The sequence below is a fragment of the Cheilinus undulatus genome, linkage group 16 (assembly GCF_018320785.1).
Source record: "Cheilinus undulatus linkage group 16, ASM1832078v1, whole genome shotgun sequence".
NCBI classification, from domain to species: Eukaryota; Metazoa; Chordata; class Actinopteri; order Labriformes; family Labridae; genus Cheilinus; species Cheilinus undulatus.
Genome location: NC_054880.1, coordinates 7211925 through 7232227, shown reverse-complemented (window position 1 = coordinate 7232227; position 20303 = coordinate 7211925). Strand labels below are relative to the sequence as shown.

Sequence of the window (20303 nt, the reverse complement as noted above, 5' to 3'; positions counted from 1 at the left end):
TCCAGAACTTCATAAATTGCCTTTTTTCCCTTTTTTTGTCCATTTAAGGTGCCTCTTGCCATTTTTAATCACTTTTCACTCTTTTTTTCCCACCTTTTTGCTGCTTTTTTTTGCTAATTTTAATCACTTTTCACTCTTTTTTCCCACCTTTTTGCTGCTTTTTTTGCTAATTTTAATCACTTTTCACTCTTTTTTCACCACCTTTTTGCTGCTTTTTTTTTGCTAATTTTAATCACTTTTCACTCTTTTTTCCCACCTTTTTGCTGCTTTTTTTTGCTAATTTTAATCACTTTTCACTCTTTTTTCCCACCTTTTTGCTGCTTTTTTTGCTAATTTTAATCACTTTTCACTCTTTTTTCCCACCTTTTTGCTGCTTTTTTTTTTGCTAATTTTAATCACTTTTCACTCTTTTTTCCCACCTTTTTGCTGTTTTTTTTTTTGCTAATTTTAATCACTTTTCACTCTTTTTTCCCCACCTTTTTGCTGCTTTTTTCCCATTATTGCCACCTGTAAGTAATTTTTGTCATCTCTCACCCAGTTTTTGCCATTTTCTGCCTATGTTACCCCTGTTCACACATTTCTGGCCACTTTTTTTGACATTACTTGCCAGCTTTAACTTATATTTTTGGCCATTTTCCACCACTTAGATTGTGACTCTTGCAAAGGTGTTTTTCAACAGCTTGGCTGTTTGGTAGAGCAGGGTTGGGTAACACTGGTCTAGAGGGTTCTAGAGCTGAGCCTCTTTAACAAACAGAAAATTCTTCCTTCTGTCACAAACATGCTCTAATTGAAACAGTGATTTACTCTCAGCAGAATAAATGTTGTGAGGTGAGAGACGTCTCATGTATCATCATTTAGTTTGAGTGGGTCCTGGGGTCCTCAGCTCCTCTACGATAAGAGTAAGGGGGCTCACTGAGCCAAAGCATGACAGAACTGGACCGAGCTAAACCGGACCACTTTGAGGAAACAGACCATAAATGAGTGTGAGTAACTCTGCTCACCCAGAAGTTTCTGTTTTATTGTTTTTTTTTCTTATTTGATAAAGAAACCTGGTCCAGCTCTGATTAGCTACATTAGCTACATCTGAGCTAAACTACATTGCTAGTACAACAAAACCCCGCCCATAGCTACTGCCTGGCTCTCCTCTGATTGGTCAGATCTGTTGTCAGACCTATCACAGCCTTTCCAGACTGGAGCTTTGGTCAGCCTGATGACAGAGAGGGGATCTGTCTGCTTTTCAAGGTTATCACAACAGAACCGGCACATTCACGCCTGTGTGGCTGCAGCCATCGTCCTTCTTTCTGCCTCTTTGTCTTTCATCATCTTCCTTTCTACACCTCCAGAGTCCACTCTTTATTCTGTCATAATCCAGTCTGCCTTAGCTTTAGATTCAACAGCAGAGCATGAACGGTCTATAAAAGAGAGCACTGCTGTGAAGAGAATGAAGACGGCTAACGTGTTGGATTAGTCATAAAAGGAAACAGCAGTGAAGGGAATATTAACCGGGAATATCGCTGTTCACAAAAATACATTAGAAGACTTTAGCTCTCCTCCGGTCTTTGTCCTTCTCCCCCCTCAGCCATCTGTCCAGGTGCTCGCTTCGCCCCAGACGTGCTTTTAAAGAGGAAGCTGCAGCACCGTTTCACCCTTCCTGAGAAGAATCCCTCTTTCCTCTCCCCAATCTTTATAAATCCTGTCTTTTCAAATGAGTCATGATTAGATTCATCTGCTTTTGTTTCTAAATTCTTAGACAGGGATTTGTGGAGACATGACTACCACCAACCACTGACAGCCTGCAGACGTCTTTTATCCCACGGATCAGTCAACAAGCGTCTGCTTTTGGCTCCCTAAACTCCACATTTTCTCTGTTTTAAAAATCTGCCCCCCTCCTGGTCAGTCTCTCTCTTCTGTCTTAAATAACGCAGCATGAACAGCATCCGTTTAGTCAGTGTCTCTTCAACAAGGCAGAAAAGGAGAATGATGGTTTAAAGCTGAAATGTTTTTGCTCTAAGCTTCAGTGGATTTAAGGACTGGTGCGTTTGAGTTATGGACTTTTTCAAACACATTTCTCTCTAAACCATGTCGCACTTTTGCCAAACCTACAGTTAAACATGAACATCGTCATAGTTTCTAAAGGGCTGTACATGGTTAGAAATATAAAACTGACATTTTGATGTATGAGTTTCTTGTTTTCAGTTTACCTGGGTGAAGAAACCTTCATGCACGCTGTCTGGACAGTGTTTACTCTGATACTCCAGCACGGTTTTTAACCATAATTACAGTTAACCTTCTAGCAATTAAAAACGTGTCTCTACTCACAAATACTTACTACTTTTGAGATACATTATGTGGAGTTTTAGCACTAGAATATCTTCATTAATTAAAAAATAATGATTTCTATATATTTCTCTGTGTTCTCACATTAACTCACATAATTCCCTACTTTTCAAAGCCAGAGATATCCTTCATTTTAAAGCTGTGACTAGTCTGCTGTGACAAACATTAAAGACTGCTCCATAATGGAGCATGGAGAGTTACAGGAAGCTGCCGTCCCATATAGGATTGACTGGTTTCCAGTGTTAGAAAATATAATTTTACCACAGTGTGTTAAAAAAAATACACACATTCTACAACAGGGGTGTCAAACTCAGTCACAGCGGGGGCCGGATTCTGGATTCAGGACTAACCTGAGGGTCTAACAGGGTCACCTTTTTCATCATGAACTGTCAACCTTGTTTCACCGGAAATAAAATAATTAAAAAAAAACAAACAAAACGTATCTATTAGAAAGTCAAAATCACGAGTTTAAAGGTCAAAATATGAAATAAAATTTGTAATCATGAAATTGAAAGTCAAAATATGATTTGAAATTTTAAACTGAGTTTAAAAAGTCAACTATGGGATTATAAAGTCAAATTTTAGAGTTAAAAATATGAGAAAATATACAAAATAATTGGTTAAAAAGGTCAAAATGTCACTTTAAAATTAGAATTATGAATCCAAATGCACACAATATTATATGAGAAGTCAAAATTATGAGTTAAAATTCTGAAAGTATGAAATTAAAAGTCAGAATCCTAAATTTGAGTCCTAATTATGAGATGCTAAATTGAAAATGTGAAATGAAAACACAAATTAATTTCTTTTCCCACGTTCCTGACTTCTTATCTAAATATTTTTGCTCCTTACTTTTTCAGATTTTGTGACTTAACAAGGAAATCTAAAATCTTTAAGGATGCCAACACAAAATGAACCTGGGCAAAAGTAAGTTTAACTTAATTTGATCTGTGGTATAAACAATAGAGATCCAAGTTTCTAGGTTGACATAAATACACCTGATTTTATTTCTTTTGTTAAAAATAAAAGACACTGTGAGTTTAGTCCTGAACAAGGCCAATCTTCAAGCCTGACTTTGGTACCTTTACTCAGTTTCATTCTGTGTTTCTAAACTACTAAATGCTACATTATCCATGAATAAATGCCCCCTGTGGTGCATTGTGGGTATTTCAGATGAGTCATACTGTAAATGTCTTTTCTAACAATCAGGAATAGATGAACTGTTAACTGAAGACATGGCAGTGATGATGGATCAGATGGCTGGGATTTAATGCTTGAATTTGCTTGAATTGCTGATTTCTTTTCCTGTTTGTTTTTAGTCTTCTTTAAAGCACATTGAGTTACACCTGTATGAAATGTGCTCTACAAATAAAGTTGAATTGAATTGAAGAGTTCAACCTTTAAAGTCGTAGATGTTCAGCAACAAAAACCCTGAATTCTCCAGATTAGAAGCTGAAAATTCAACCGCTGTTTTCAGTTTGGTTTCGTGTAAAGTTTTTTACTTTGCACTTTTGTAAATTCATGATTTTAAAAACTTCAAAATTTTTGAAGAAAAAAGCCAGAAAAAAGTCCAATTTTTGGCCGTTGAATGAATAAATCCTCTTTATTTTAGTATCCTTCAGGGTGGCCCTGATACTCTGCTATACGTTATATTTGTAATCATGGTTTAAAAAAAAAGTACATCTATATTTGAGAAAATCGGAGCAGACAGGGTCCTCCCTGAGATCTTTGGTCCGGTATGTTTGTGCTGATGTCCACGGGGACCAGAGAGAAGAATGAACGTGTTTAAAGCGTACATTACTGTAGATCACATCTCTAGAAGCTGTACGTGTTTCTGTTGGACTGGAGTCTCCATCCTTTCTTAGAAAAGTGGTGAGTTCTGACAACTCTGTTGTAGCATCTTCACATACAGGCAGTGGTGCTCCTGCTGGAAACAGACACACACTACAGACATTTATTATCAGAGCCTGACACAGCAGACGTCTCCATCACGGTCGTTAAAGGGATATCATGGCTAGTTCTAACGCTGGCCCACCGTACTGTTCCTCAAACCTTCTTCTCAGAGCTCATTTTCATGAAGGGGTTTGGGGGTTGAGTAGCAGCACCTTCACGTCTTCTGTTGTTGTTTTGGTTAGATCTTCCTCTCTTTTAATGCTGATTATGAATGAACGCCAGCATGATAAACATAAAAAAACTCTCTATATGTTCTCAATGTTGTTGTGTCGTTAGTCCTAAAGGAACGTGTAGAGACAACCCAGAGTAATCTCAGCTTTCTATATCACTTTCATCCCAACCAGCTGATAATTAACAGTGAGCTGCAGGCTCATTCTTTGCAGAGCACGGCTGTGATTGCGTGTCTTTGTGTCTCTGCTGTAGTCGTACTGGACTGTGGCACACAGACTCCTGTAGGACAGTGGTTCCCAGCCCTTTATCCACTCATCCTCCCATTCACATATACAGGGAGAGCTGTGGCCCCCTGAGGACCCACAGGAAAAAGGCGACTCATTGGTGTCAACAATAAACGTCTATTTGAACTTTTTTCATTGTTTAAAGCCAAAAACTTCCCAAAACACCAGCAGACCTTTGTATGAATCTTCTATATGGGTTTTTCTGTAATTTTAGATAGTCTGAGTGAAACTAATTTTAACAACCTCAGAGTAGACAGGCCCTCACACCCCTCCCTGAAATCTCTGGTGCCCCCCCCAAAGGGGGTCCCAGACCCCAGGTTGGGAACCGAGGCTGCAGTAGATGGAGGAGGAGGTTTGAATTCCGACACTGTAGAGACTTGTAGGAGTGATACACTTCTACGCTCCTGTCAATGATGAATGAAACCACTGCTAAAGAATGCCCAAACACACTCACACAGACACAGAGAAATACTCCCCGAGATCTTCAACATGCTGCAACCTGAAGGAAATATTCTCTTCCACATCTGCGGGATCAGAAATCGTATGCCAGCGGCTGCAGATAGAGAGCAGGTCTCATATGTTCACATCATGACAGCGCCGTGCCAACTATGTGTCACATTAATTCTGACTCTGAAGCTCATTGGGAATCTCCATCTCATGCTCATGTAACAGTAAAGTGGTAACGCTAACAATCTGTGCTTAATCCAGTGTGAAGATAAACCATCATTTTCATACCGCCTGGTGGGTCTTATTTCTGCTGCTTTATTTATTTAAAGGAGGGTTTCAGGGTAAAATGAGCTCTTACGCTACATCTCCTCTCTGCTTCTGTTTCTTCTTTCTTTTTTCCTCAACTCACAGCCAGGAATTTGCTAGAGAACCAGAGCCTCCTCATGTGTGACTCTGAGCTTAGATGTAGATGGTCTTCAGAAGTAAGGGGCAAGAGCTAAGTCTTCACATAAAGACTAGAAGAAAAACTAATGCTGTGGTGCATATCACTCAGGTTTAGACCACAAACTCTCCTGTCAAAGCAGTTTTCATTTTCACAGCAGTGTTTCTGATCAGGGCTTCCTGTTTCTGCAGAAAAGACATCCTCTTTGCTGCTTTTAGGCCACAAAACATAATCCTGATCAATTTGATCGATACTGACCTCATGAATATTAACTAAATCTGTTTGCGTCGGAGCTTTTGATGATTAGATATATTTACCATGCAACATTTTCTACAAGTCATTTAACTGGAGGAAGAGAAAAAGTGAAAACAGGCGGAGCAAACTACAAATAAACGTTCTGCTTGTTGTTGCGTTATTAGAACGTCATCATCTGTAATGGACTCTTTATTGCGGGGCAATATAAAAATGATTAGAGAGCTGATGTCTGTATTGAGGTGCTGCTAACAGTGCAAATGTTCCTGCTTAAGATCTGCCTAGTGGTGGCCTCCTGCCTCTGCATCACGCTGGCATATCTTTCTGCAGCAGCATCACCCACCATGTTTGTTTCTTCTGCAGACTGCATGCACAGCGCGCAGCTCTCTTTACATGAAGTGTGCATCAAATAAAATTAAATAAAAGCTGCAGCTTGACTATGATGTGACCATGGTTCATGCACACACTGTAATCGATTACAAGCTGTGGCTCCCTCTGCTCCTCACTTAGATTAAAGTGAGAGCTGTTTAGGTGGGATAAGCAGAGCACACTCTGTGCTGCAAAGGAAGGGGGCGGGGCCTCTTTTACCATAATGATAAAACCTTTGGACAAAACAAACAGAAGTGCAGCACTGCAGAGTGATAGTTTAATCTTTATTACGCATATTTTAATGGTTATTCCCTGGCTCTCTGGATTTTTCCTCACCATTCTCTGTAAACCCTAGAGAACGGTGACAATCCCAGAGGATTAGAAATAAGTGAAATACTTAGACCAGTTAATCTGGCCCCAACAACCATGGGACGTTCAGTAAATCACCTTTCTTCCCCATTCTGATCCTTACTTATAGCATCAGCATAGTCTTGACCATGTCTGCATGCCTAAAAGCGTCATTTACTAGCATGTGATGGGCAGACTAGATATTTGAGTGAATGAGCCGTTAAAGATGTGGCTGCATGGTGAGGCCTTTAATCTGGATCAGACCATACATGTGTTTGTAAGAGGATAATTTAAAGACAGATGTTATCACATAACCAGCAAAGATGACCATGAGAGTAGTTTTTATAGAGCCATGCAGCACATTAAACACTTATTGGTCTGCAGCCCTTTAGCAGTATTTATTAACTCTGATTATGGTATGATTATGGGATGAAAACCAGCAGCCGTATTAATTCTTTGTTTATCCACAGAGAACCCAACTTTCCCTGGCTCAGTGTGAGGAATAATAAGCCGATAGAATAGGATTATTTCCTCATTTGGTTAGCCTTTGGCTCTGAGTGTAGTGAACCGGACGAGCTTTTAGAAATGGACCGCTGTAACCTCATTAGAGTCAGACTGTTTTATCACCCAACTGTGGAGACAAACAACAGAGCTGGCTGTTATTTTTCATCTGCTAAAACTAAGTACCCTCTCTCCTCCAGGGTTTAATTATACTGTGTGGAGCTGAATCAAATCAATGAAACACTTTGTAATACTTTGGGATAGAAGATGCACATCAATCGTCCTACTTTTACCACCCAGGACTTAAAACGTGCGCTATAGGCTGTTTATGAGTTTGAAATCTGTGTTATCAAGATTTTGTTAACCAGCATGGATGCTCCAGCATGGATGTTCCAGTGTGGATGCTCCAGTATGGATGTTCCAGTGTGGATGTTCCAGCATGGATGCTCCAGCATGGATGTTCCAGTGTGGATGCTCCAGTATGGATGTTCCAGTGTGGATGTTCCAGCATGGATGCTCCAGTATGGATGTTCCAGCATGGATGCTCCAGCATGGATGTTCCAGTATGGATGTTCCAGCATGGATGTTCCAGTGTGGATGTTCCAGCATGGATGTTCCAGTATGGATGTTCCAGCATGGATGTTCCAGTGTGGATGTTCCAGTATGGATGTTCCAGCATGGATGTTCCAGTGTGGATGTTCCAGCGTGGATGCTCCAGCATGGATGTTCCAGTATGGATGTTCCAGCATGGATGTTCCAGTATGGATGTTCCAGCATGGATGTTCCAGTATGGATGTTCCAGTGTGGATGTTCGAGTATGGATGTTCCAGTATGGATGTTCCAGTGTGGATGTTCGAGTATGGATGTTCCAGTATGGATGTTCCAGTATGGATGGTCCAGCATGGATGTTCCAGTATGGATGTTCCAGTGTGGATGTTCGAGTATGGATGTTCCAGTATGGATGTTCCTGCCTGGATGTTCCAGTATGGATGTTCCAGTGTGGATGTTCGAGTATGGATGTTCCAGTATGGATGTTCCAGTATGGATGTTCCAGTATGGATGGTCCAGCATGGATGTTCCAGTATGGATGTTCCAGTGTGGATGTTCCAGTATGGATGTTCCTGCCTGGATGTTCCTGCCTGGATGTGAAAAACCACTTTGACGAGTCAGAGTAGAAAAGAGCTATACAAGCTCAAGTCCATCTCCAGGACTGGCCAACATGGATGCTTCAACACCTGGTTTAATCCAAATCTGTCCCTCTCATCACCAGAAGCTCCACTTTTAGAGAGCTGCTGTCTATTTTTACATCCTGCTGTCAGAGCTCCAACATGTTCTGGGACTGTAGATAATTTAATGTGAAATACCCTCAACTATGGGACGCCCTGGCAGATAACTGCAGTTTCCTAGTTTTAATGTGTTTTTTTTCATTTGCAGCTTAAAACAAAATTGTTAAAGGACAAAACTCAACCCCAGTCCCCTCTTACCTCTCTCACTTAGTCCTTTCCTCTACCTTTAACATGTTCATGTTTAAGGGTAGGGGTGTCCTGATTCTGGTTAGAATAGAGGGGTAGGGGTGTCCTGATTCTGGTTAGAATAGAGGGGTAGGGGTGTCCTGATTCTTGTTTGAGTAGAGGGGTAGGGGTGTCCTGATTCTGGTTAGATTAGAGGGGTAGGAGTGTCCTGATTCTGGTTAGAATAGAGGGGTAGGGGTGTCCTGATTCTGGTTAGAGTAGAGGGGTAGGGGTGTCCTGATTCTGGTTAGAGTAGAGGGATAGGGGTGTCCTTATTCTGGTTAGAATGGAGGGGTAGGGGTGTCCTTATTCTGGTTAGAATGGAGGGGTAGGGGTGTCCTGATTCTGGTTAGATTAGAGGGATAGGGGTGTCCTTATTCTGGTTAGAATGGAGGGGTAGGGGTGTCCTGATTCTGGTTAGATTAGAGGGGTAGGGGTGTCCTGATTCTGGTTAGAGTAGAGGGGTAGGGGTGTCCTGATTCTGGTTAGATTAGAGGGGTAGGGATGTCCTGATTCTGGTTAGATTAGAGGGGTAGGGGTGTCCTGATTCTGGTTAGAATAGAGGGGTAGGGGTGTCCTGATTCTGGTTAGATTAGAGGGGTAGGGGTGTCCTGATTCTGGTTAGAATAGAGGGGTAGGGGTGTCCTGATTCTGGTTAGATTAGAGGGGTAGGGGTGTCCTGATTCTGGTTAGAGTAGAGGGGTAGGGGTGTCCTGATTCTGGTTAGATTAGAGGGATAGGGGTGTCCTTATTCTGGTTAGAATGGAGGGGTAGGGGTGTCCTGATTCTGGTTAGAGTAGAGGGATAGGGGTGTCCTTATTCTGGTTAGAATGGAGGGGTAGGGGTGTCCTGATTCTGGTTAGATTAGAGGGGTAGGGGTGTCCTGATTCTGGTTAGAGTAGAGGGGTAGGGGTGTCCTGATTCTGGTTAGATTAGAGGGGTAGGGATGTCCTGATTCTGGTTAGAGTAGAGGGGTAGGGATGTCCTGATTCTGGTTAGATTAGAGGGGTAGGGGTGTCCTGATTCTGGTTAGATTAGAGGGGTAGGGGTGTCCTGATTCTGGTTAGATTAGAGGGGTAGGGGTGTCCTGATTCTGGTTAGATTAGAGGGATAGGGGTGTCCTGATTCTGGTTGGAGTAGAGGGGTAGGGGTGTCCTGATTCTGGTTAGATTAGAGGGGTAGGGGTGTCCTGATTCTGGTTAGATTAGAGGGGTAGGGATGTCCTGATTGTGGTTAGATTAGAGGGTAGGGGTGTCCTGATTCTGGTTAGAATAGAGGGTAGGGGTGTCCTGATTCTGGTTAGATTAGAGGGTAGGGGTGTCCTGATTCTGGTTAGAATAGAGGGGTGTCCTGATTCTGGTTAGATTAGAGGGTTTGGTATGTCCTGATTCTGGTTGGAGTAGAGGGGTAGGGGTGTCCTGATTCTGGTTAGATTAGAGGGGTAGGGGTGTCCTGATTCTGGTTAGATTAGAGGGGTAGGGGTGTCCTGATTCTGGTTAGATTAGAGGGGTAGGGGTGTCCTGATTCTGGTTAGAATAGAGGGGTAGGGGTGTCCTGATTCTGGTTAGAGTAGAGGGGTAGGGGTGTCCTGATTCTGGTTAGATTAGAGGGGTAGGGGTGTCCTGATTCTGGTTAGAATAGAGGGGTAGGGGTGTCCTGATTCTGGTTAGAATAGAGGGGTAGGGGTGTCCTGATTCTGGTTAGATTAGAGGGGTAGGGGTGTCCTGATTCTGGTTAGAGTAGAGGGGTAGGGGTGTCCTGCTTCTCTTTTGGTATCTAAGGTCAGGGCTCCATGGCTCTTCCTCGCTGTGTTTCAGGGAATCTCTTAGACTGTGTTGTAGATCAGGTATGAAAAAGGCAGACCTGCAGTCACATGTGACAGCTGATAACAGCATCTTGGAAACATGTGGTGCTGTCGTGTCATCTGTTTGTGTGAACGTTGTTTCTTGTTACTACTGACAGTGTGTCAGGACCTTTAAAGATTGTCCCATTTTATGGAGGAAGATTTCTCTCTTCCTCTTTTAACTTTTTTCCAAAGGTACAGGAAATTGGGGGTTGGGGGATAAGTTGGTGATTGGACTGAACTTTAATTTTGATGGTGAACTAATTAGATTTTAAAGGTCAAAGGTCATTGTATACATCATATTGATCCCTTACACATGAACTCTTTAATCCATGTTTGTTTTTTTCATAAAACACACACCTTCCTTGCATGAGCAATGTGTCTTGGCTCTGAAAATGGAAGAATAAGGATAAAAGTCATGACCTGGTCTGATCTCACTGACTCAGCAGGTTCAGTGGCTCCTATGAATGCATTTTTCTAACCCTAACCCTTATAGGTGAAAAATAGCGCAAAAAACCCCTCAAAAATCTCTACTTGCCTTGCAGTTTTTCTGAAAAGGCTGACTTTTTTGCCAACACAGGTGTAGGAAAGCCCCTGACCTTGTGGAAAGGCTGATGTTTTGCTGAATTTCTTCAACCATATAAAGTGTTCTGACCTCAGGAAGTTTTTCTTGGCTAATACGTTTGTGTTTCTGTTTTTCTTTAGCTGAAGAGTTTACGTGCAAGACTTCGGCCATTTCCGACATCGTCATTCTGGTGGACGGCTCCTGGAGTATCGGCCGCATCAACTTCAGGCTGGTCCGGACCTTTCTGGAAAACCTGGTCAGAGCCTTCAATGTGGAGTTTGACCAGACCAGGATTGGTACGGGGCTTTGGGGTTCTTTAATTTGTTGTAAAAACTGCTCTGTCACTATTTTGAGGAGTTTGGGGTGACAAAGGAGTTTTTGTTCCATTCTAAACACCAGGCGGGATGTTTGATGGTGGACTAGATTATTTATCTCACTCTGATTGTGTTTGCAGGTCTGGCTCAGTACAGCGGAGACCCTCGGATTGAGTGGCATCTTAATACTTACACCACCAAAGAGGCTGTGATCGACGCTGTGAAGAACCTGCCGTACAAAGGAGGAAACACTCTGACAGGTAAGGTAGAGCTGTAAAACCCGGCCAGTCTTTCTCTTTACAGGTTAGAGTCATTAGATAACGCTGAGAGGAAGACTTGGAGGGGAGCCAGTCCTCTACATCAGCTTATTAAAACCACTTTAGTTCATCGCAGTTCAATTAGGTGTTAAAATGTTCATGAGCCTTAAGCTGATAAGAACAAACCATGACTCAGAAGGTCAGAGCGGCTCGCTTAAAGCTTTGAGAGCCGACACAAAGCCGATTAAAATTTTCAGGAGCTTAACGGACATCTAAGAAATAAAAGGAGCTGAGAACGGACCAAGGCCTGTTTTCACTTTAAAGAATCACGACACTCAGGTGAAGTTTCCTGTAGAGTTAAGTTTGTTTTACATCACATAAAGACGTTCAAAGCACGAAAACAAAATATTAAAGCCAGCAGATAAGGGCTTAATCTTCTCTAATGACTTCTTAAAGTGGTCATTATGACTCAGAATTTTCCTTTTAGAAAACCAACGGTTTAGACTCCTGAACGGTGGTTCTTTGGTCTTTTCAACGAGGGGAAGATCAGAGTACCACTGTTCTGGAGCTGATCAGTTTCTTGTGACACGCTGCTGAAGTTTTCAACTTCGTTAAGATACAGTTAAAAATTAAAATGATATTGATGATACCCCAGTGCAGAAATACTGCTGAAATACTCTGGCAGCCTTTTGGTACTGAAATGTCGCCAGCATGTTTGTACAATTAGACAGTGTGAAAGAGTTTGCCAGTAGTTTTTGAAGGATTGATTATCCTCAGAGCAACCATCTGATGAAACAGATTCTGTTTTTTAAAGCTCATGTATTTTTAAGTGCTGTGAATCATTAGATAACAGAGGTTGTGTGTTTTTAGAATCTTACACTAAGCTTTGAATGTGTTTGCAGGTCTGGCTCTAACGTATATTTTGGAGAACAGCTTCAAACCCGAGTCTGGATCCAGACCCGGCGTTCCAAAGATCGGCATCCTCATCACTGATGGGAAATCTCAGGATGATGTGATTCCCCCCGCTCAGAGCCTGAGGGATGCTGGGATCGAGCTGTTCGCCATCGGTATGTCCTCACCAACTCTTCATGCAATCCTGAAGCTGAACGTGGAGCTAAAAGCAGGGTCACTGAGCGCTCTTTAGGGCTAAACTACACCAGCGTCTGTCTCCTCTCCCTCCTCCAGGTGTGAAAAACGCTGACGAGAATGAGCTGAAGGCCATCGCCTCTCCTCCCGAGGAAACTCACGTCTACAACGTGGCAGACTTCAGCGTGATGAGCAGCATCGTGGAGGGTCTGACCAAGACCGTCTGTGAGCGAGTGGATCAGCTGGACAAGCAGATCAAAGGTCAGGAGAGCAGCCTTCAAACTATCATCAATGATGCTGGTTCTGTGAATGATTTCCCGATTAAATACAATGATGGATAATTACAGTTTAAAGATAACCTTGCAAAGCAGATGGATACGCCCATTTCCTTCTTTTTCACTGGCGAATCCATCTTGCAAAGCTCCCGTCTGAACCGTTTGGGCCCGGTTAGACAGTGACAGGACCAATCGGCGATGATGGGCAGTACTTTCAGGCACGGCAGAGTCGTGACGTAGACGAGCAGCAGCGAGAGCTGGTGCAGTTATGGAGGACGAGATTAGCGTGGATGCTGCTAAAGCGCCAGTTTTATCAGAACTTGACAACATTTCTTCATTAAAAGAAGAGCAAAAAACAGCAGTGAGTTCTTTTCTTTTCAAAAACAGCAAAAGTCGAGTACTGACATGTCTGTAGTCGCCATGTTTCGCATTATTCCTCAGTAGCAGCGCACGCGCAGCCCGATAGCGGCTACGTCACATGTTTTGTTGCTCTGATTGGCCCGTAGAGATGTGACGGACAGAACGTTCAGCCAATCACACTCCGAGTTTTTTTCAAAGCCCCTGCCTTTTCTCAGATGTTTCCTATTGAAGCTTTCCCAGATGGATGTGTGAAACAAATCCGTCTGGCGTGTCAGGTTAGTTTAAAGAAGCAACCTAATAAAAATCTTTTAGTGTTGTTTCACATGCAGAGACCTTTCAGACACATGAAGTTCAGTTTTAAAGTTTTCAATAAGAAAAGTGTTCTGCTTGTATTAATATTTCTGTAGTTCCACCTTAAAATAGCCAATAGCCTTTTTGTCTTCTTCTCCAGGGGGCGGCGAGCCGGCCCCTCCTCCCACCTCTGTGGCTCCTCCCCGAGACCTCAAAACATCTGACATCACAGCTCGCAGTTTTAGGGTGACGTGGACCCACGCGCCGGGCCAGGTGGAGAAATACCGCGTTGTTTATTACCCAGCCAGCGGAGGAGCACCAGAAGAAAAGGTACCTGGATTTCTGTTTTCCTGCATGTTTCCTTAAATAACTTTACATCCTCCTTCTTGGTAGTGGAAGTTTTAATGAAGCTTGTGTTATTATTTTTCCTACAATGTTTAATCTTTAACATCAACCAAAGCTTCCTTTGAAAATCAGTCTTAATTTCACAGCCTCTTCTCAGTTATAAGTTTGCAGGGTAAACAAATGTTTAGATCAGTGATACTCAACGCATGGCTCTTGAGCCTCAATGGCTCTTTTGTGATGATTTGTGGCTCTTTTATGTCTTGATTTGAAATACTATTCCTCCAGAAAACCTTTAAAAAAGGGAAACATGACCTCTGAAATTGCCAAATACAAGTAACATTGACCAGTTTGTTTCCCACTTTTAAGCAGTTAACTTTAATGGTCAACCTTTATTTTTGTCTGTATATTTCCATTGCCATTATTTCAATTTTTTTGCCCCTTTTTGCCATTTTTTCGCTACTTTGAATCAATTTTTTCCACTTTTATCCAGTTTTTTTCTCCCACCAGCCATCCTCAAGCACACATGAATCAAGGTTAAGATGAAGCTTAATGCCCCACAAAGTGAACATTTCTTTGGGTGGTCTTCAGCCATGCTGCAGCCATAAAAAAGGCAAGCTTCAGGGCTGTTTCACATAAAACACTGAACATTAGACATCTAGTATTAATAGAAAAAAATCCACATCTTAAAGTGGACTTCCAGAGTCCTGTTGATGAGGTGGTCCTGCTTGTGTTAACGCTGATCTAAAGCACCAGAGTTTAGGGTCAGGTTCACTTGGATCCAGGCCTGGGTCCCTAAAGCTACCTCATTAAGAGCCTGGGACTGGATCCCAGTGTACCTGACCTCAGAAAAGTGTGGGGCAATCAAGCCAGTTTCAAATCCAGTCACAATTTTAGATTCCCGTAGCCATGGAAACAAGATAATCATGAATCAGTCATTACTTGTATAAAATGTTGTCTATTGGGAATTATCATGAGGTAAATGCTTCGGGTTTTTTGTTCAATTGTGGAAGTCTTTCTGATGACTATCATTATATTTCATTATGTTATTATATTTAGTGTTTGAGTGTTTAATATTATATTTAGTGTCAGAAAATGGACCCTGATAAACCCGGAGAATGGCCCCTGATAAACCCAGAGACTGGACCCGGATAAACCCAGAGACTGGCCCCTGATAAACTCAGAGACTGGACCCTGATAAACCCAGAGACTGGACCCTGATAAACCCAGAGAATGGCCCCTGATAAACTCAGAGACTGGACCCTGATAAACCCAGAGAATGGACCCTGATAAACCCAGAGAATGGACCCTGATAAACCCAGAGTATAACCCTGATAAACCCAGAGACTGGACCCTGATAAACCAAGAGACTGGACCCTGATAAACCAGAGACTGGACCCTGATAAACCCAGAGATTGGACCCTGATAAACCAGAGACTAGACCCTGATAAACCCAGAGACTGGACCCTGATAAACCCAGAGTATAACCCTGATAAACCCAGAGAATGGACCCTGATAAACCCAGAGTATAACCCTGATAAACCCAGAGATTGGACCCTGATAAACCCAAAGATTGGACCCTGATAAACCCAGAGATTGGACCCTGATAAACCCAGAGACTGGACCCTGATAAACCCAGAGACTGGACCCTGATAAACCCAGAGTATAACCCTGATAAACCCAGAGAATGGACCCTGATAAACCCAGAGTATAACCCTGATAAACCCAGAGACTGGACCCTGATAAACCCAGAGATTGGACCCTGATAAACCCAGAGATTGGACCCTGATAAACCCAGAGATTGGACCCTGATAAACCCAGAGATTGGACCCTGATAAACCCAGAGACTGGACCCTGATAAACCCAGAGACTGGACCCTGATAAACCCAGAGATTGGACCCTGATAAACCCAGAGATTGGACCCTGATAAACCCAGAGAATGGACCCTGATAAACCCAGAGAATGGACCCTGATAAACCCAGAGATTGGACCCTGATAAACCCAGAGATTGGACCCTGATAAACCCAGAGATTGGACCCTGAGAAACCCAGAGACTGGACCCTGATAAACCCAGAGACTGGACCCTGATAAACCCAGAGACTGGACCCTGATAAACCCAGAGTATAACCCTGATAAACCCAGAGAATGGACCCTGATAAACCCAGAGACTGGACCCTGATAAACCCAGAGACTGGACCCTGATAAACCCAGAGAATGGACCCTGATAAACCCAGAGAATGGACCCTGATAAACCCAGAGACTGGACCCTGATAAACCCAGAGACTGGCCCCTGATAAACCCAGAGACTGGACCCTGATAAACCCAGAGACTGGACCCTGAGAAACCCAGAGACTGGACCCTGATAAACCCGGAGAATGGCCCCTGATAAACCCACAGACTGGACCCGGATAAACCCAGAGACTGGCCCCTGATAAACTCAGAGACTGGACCCTGATAAACCCAGAGAATGGACCCTGATAAACCCAGAGAATGGCCCCTGATAAACTCAGAGACTGGACCCTGATAAACCCAGAGAATGGACCCTGATAAACCCAGAGAATGGACCCTGATAAACCCAGAGTATAACCCTGATAAACCCAGAGACTGGACCCTGATAAACCAAGAGACTGGACCCTGATAAACCAGAGACTGGACCCTGATAAACCAGGAGACTGGACCCTGATAAACCAGAGACTAGACCCTGATAAACCCAGAGACTGGACCCTGATAAACCCAGAGTATAACCCTGATAAACCCAGAGAATGGACCCTGATAAACCCAGAGATTGGACCCTGATAAACCCAAAGATTGGACCCTGATAAACCCAGAGACTGGACCCTGATAAACCCAGAGACTGGACCCTGATAAACCCAGAGACTGGACCCTGATAAACCCGGAGAATGGCCCCTGATAAACCCAGAGACTGGACCCGGATAAACCCAGAGACTGGCCCCTGATAAACTCAGAGACTGGACCCTGATAAACCCAGAGAATGGACCCTGATAAACCCAGAGAATGGACCCTGATAAACTCAGAGAATGGACCCTGATAAACCCAGAGAATGGACCCTGATAAACCCAGAGAATGGACCCTGATAAACCCAGAGTATAACCCTGATAAACCCAGAGACTGGACCCTGATAAACCAAGAGACTGGACCCTGATAAACCAGAGACTGGACCCTGATAAACCAGGAGACTGGACCCTGATAAACCAGAGACTAGACCCTGATAAACCCAGAGACTGGACCCTGATAAACCCAGAGTATAACCCTGATAAACCCAGAGAATGGACCCTGATACACCCAGAGATTGGACCCTGATAAACCCAAAGATTGGACCCTGATAAACCCAGAGATTGGACCCTGATAAACCCAGAGACTGGCCCCTGATAAACCCAGAGACTGGACCCTGATAAACCCAGAGACTGGACCCTGATAAACCCAGAGACTGGACCCTGATAAACCCAGAGTATAACCCTGATAAACCCAGAGAATGGACCCTGATAAACCCAGAGTATAACCCTGATAAACCCAGAGATTGGACCCTGATAAACCCAGAGACTGGACCCTGATAAACCCAGAGACTGGACCCTGATAAACCCAGAGACTGGACCCTGATAAACCCAGAGACTGGACCCTGATAAACCCAGAGACTGGACCCTGATAAACCCAGAGACTGGACCCTGATAAACCCAGAGAGTGGACCCTGATAAACCCAGAGACTGGACCCTGATAAACCCAGAGACTGGACCCTGATAAGTAATGATTCATGGATGACATGGAGGCCTGCACGTCAGAGGCTTGCCTCTGTGAAGTCCATTAAAAGAAAACATTCACACACCTCTCTGTTTAATGCAGTCAGTTCAAAAATATCCAGTATACAAATGCTTGGTTTGTCATACTGTTAAACATTTTTCTGCAATTGTTTTTGAAGCCTTTGAAAAGATAACCTCTGTCAAAAAACTTGCTGATTTCCCAGGAGAGTAAACAAAATACTGAAGTAGCAAAAACACATTCAGACCCATTATTAAATGCTTCTTAGCTTTTACCTTTATTCTCAACAATTTTATCATAAATGAACACTTCAGCATTTAATGTTTCCCTACTGTTTTTATTTATTTATCTATTTATTTGTGACATGGGACAATGCACATTAATGGACATAGACATGTAAATGTGCCAGATTGTAGCCATAGGCTGTCATCAGTCTTACAGACATCATCTGGTAGGATTAGTTGCAGGATTTAGTTCCTGATGTTATAGAGGCACATTATTGAAGGCTCCTCTGCTCATTACTTTATTTCTCTGATATGTTTGCGTCATTACAGTCTCATTTCTGCAGGATGTATCATAAGATGATAAATTCACCCAATCCCTCCTCCTGCTGTGGTAGGAATAAGGTGGTTAGGCTGTATTCTTAGATTTAGCTGAGTTGACTGACTAAACTAAGAGCTGAGTGTAGAAATCCTCTGCATCGTGCCAACCTGTGCAGTCGGTATCATTTCAACTTTGTTGGAAGTCTCTCCACCTGTTAAACCAATGCTGCATGCAGTGCTGTAATTTTCCCTGCTGATGTTTGTGTTTATACACTTCCTTCTTATTTTATCCACTTTCTTTGATGTTTATTACGACTCGCAGCTGGAACGACCCCGGTCTCCCCACGAGGAAAAGGCAGGTTTCATCAAAGCTAATCTGATCCAGTTACACTGGATTTAAATTTCTTTGGAGGAGAGCTGAACGCCTACAGCAACATGTGCTGCGTGCACGGTGTCACAAACAGAAGCTTTTAGGAGATTTAAATGCTTTTTGACTAACAAACGGCTGCTGTCAGAACCAAAGAGCTCATTAGAGTTATTTTTAATAATGCTGGCATCATAGAAGAAGCTCCCTGAGCACGCGGAGAAATCAATCCAAAAAATTAGTAAAACACTCAATACCTGGAGACCTGTGTGTTTTAAAGTGATGTGTTTGTTTCAGGTGGTGCAGGGGACGGAGAACAGCGTGGAGCTGAACTACCTGAACTCTCTGACCGAGTACCAAGTGGCCGTTTTCGCCATCTACCGCAGCTCCGCCAGCGAGGCTTTGAGAGGGAGCGCCTTCACGTGTGAGTTTATATTTTATCTAGGACTTCATAGCGATATGTTTTTAGCTTTTAAAGGATTATATGGAGGTTAAAAAGCAGACATAGGTGTAGTTTAAGTTCTCTGGTGTGGGGAGTGAGTTTCTGCCTCAAGTGAAGGAGTTTCAGTGAGAGGGTCTAACCTCTAGAGCAGTGGTACTCAACATGTGGCTCATTTGTGATGATTTTGACTCATTTATGTCCTAGTTTAAAACATTATTCCCCTAGAAGACCTTAAAAAGGAAAATTTTACCTCAAAAATCATCCATTGCAAGTCACATTAATCAGTTTGTTTATCACACTTACACAGTCGGCTTTAATTGTCTTCTCCATTTTGTATGCATATTTTTTTGCCTTTATTTGCAATTTTTTGCCACCCTAATTCCATTTTTTTGCTTTTAGCCCATTTTTTAGACTTTCATCCAGCTTTTTGCAATTTTTTGCCACTATTTTTACCTTTCTTTTCATTTTTTGCCCATTTAAGCTTACTTTAGCAAGTAAATGCCAATAATTTCCCATTTTGCCACTCTTTCATGCTTTTTTCCCATCCCCCCCTTTTTCCTAAATTTTTGCCCATTTCAGTCACTTTTCACTCATTTTTCTCCACATTTATGCCACTATTGGAACATTTTTGCCACCTTTACCTCGTATTTTTGCTACTTTTCACCCATTTTTGCCACTTCTGCCCTTTTTGCCACTTTTCTCCCAGTGTTTGCTGCTTTTTGCCCATTTTTCCTACCCTTTTCTGATTTTTGCCCATTTTTGTCACTTGACTAACTTTTCTCCACATTTATGCCACTAATGGACCATTTTTGCCACCTGTAACACTTATTTTTGCCACTATTCTCCAAGTGTTTGCCACTTTTTTCCTGCTTTTTGCAATTCTTTGCCCCTTTGTGCCACTTTTTGCCCCTTTTGTCTTATGTCTGATTTTTGTCCATTTTAGTCACTTTTCACTTTTTGCAACATTTTTTCATTTTTCACTCAATTTTTGCAACATTTTTTCACTTTTCACTCAATTTTTGCAACATTTTTTCATTTTTCACTCAATTTTTGCAACATTTTTTCACTTTTAATTCAGTTTTTGGTCACTTCCTGACCACTTTTGCCACTTTTCTCCCAGTGTTTGCTGCTTTTTGACCATTTTTGCCACTTTTCAGCACTTAGATTGTGGCTCTTACAAATGTATTTTTCAGCAGTTTGGCTCTTTGGTTGAGCAGAGTTGAGTAACACTGC

The 20303-nt window shown here is 42.6% G+C and overlaps 1 protein-coding gene across 3 annotated transcripts in view; it reads left to right on the top strand.

Moving 5' to 3' along the window:
* LOC121523988 (collagen alpha-1(XIV) chain-like) overlaps positions 1–20303 on the top strand; it is a 269909-nt gene that overhangs the window by 103520 nt on the left and 146086 nt on the right. For all 3 annotated transcript variants that reach the window (XM_041809125.1, XM_041809124.1, XM_041809126.1), the window contains exons 6-11: positions 11164–11319; positions 11478–11597; positions 12497–12661; positions 12780–12941; positions 13767–13936; positions 18926–19052. In XM_041809125.1, coding sequence (XP_041665059.1) covers positions 11164–11319; positions 11478–11597; positions 12497–12661; positions 12780–12941; positions 13767–13936; positions 18926–19052 — 900 coding nt within the window. The remainder of the gene's footprint in view (positions 1–11163; positions 11320–11477; positions 11598–12496; positions 12662–12779; positions 12942–13766; positions 13937–18925; positions 19053–20303) is intronic.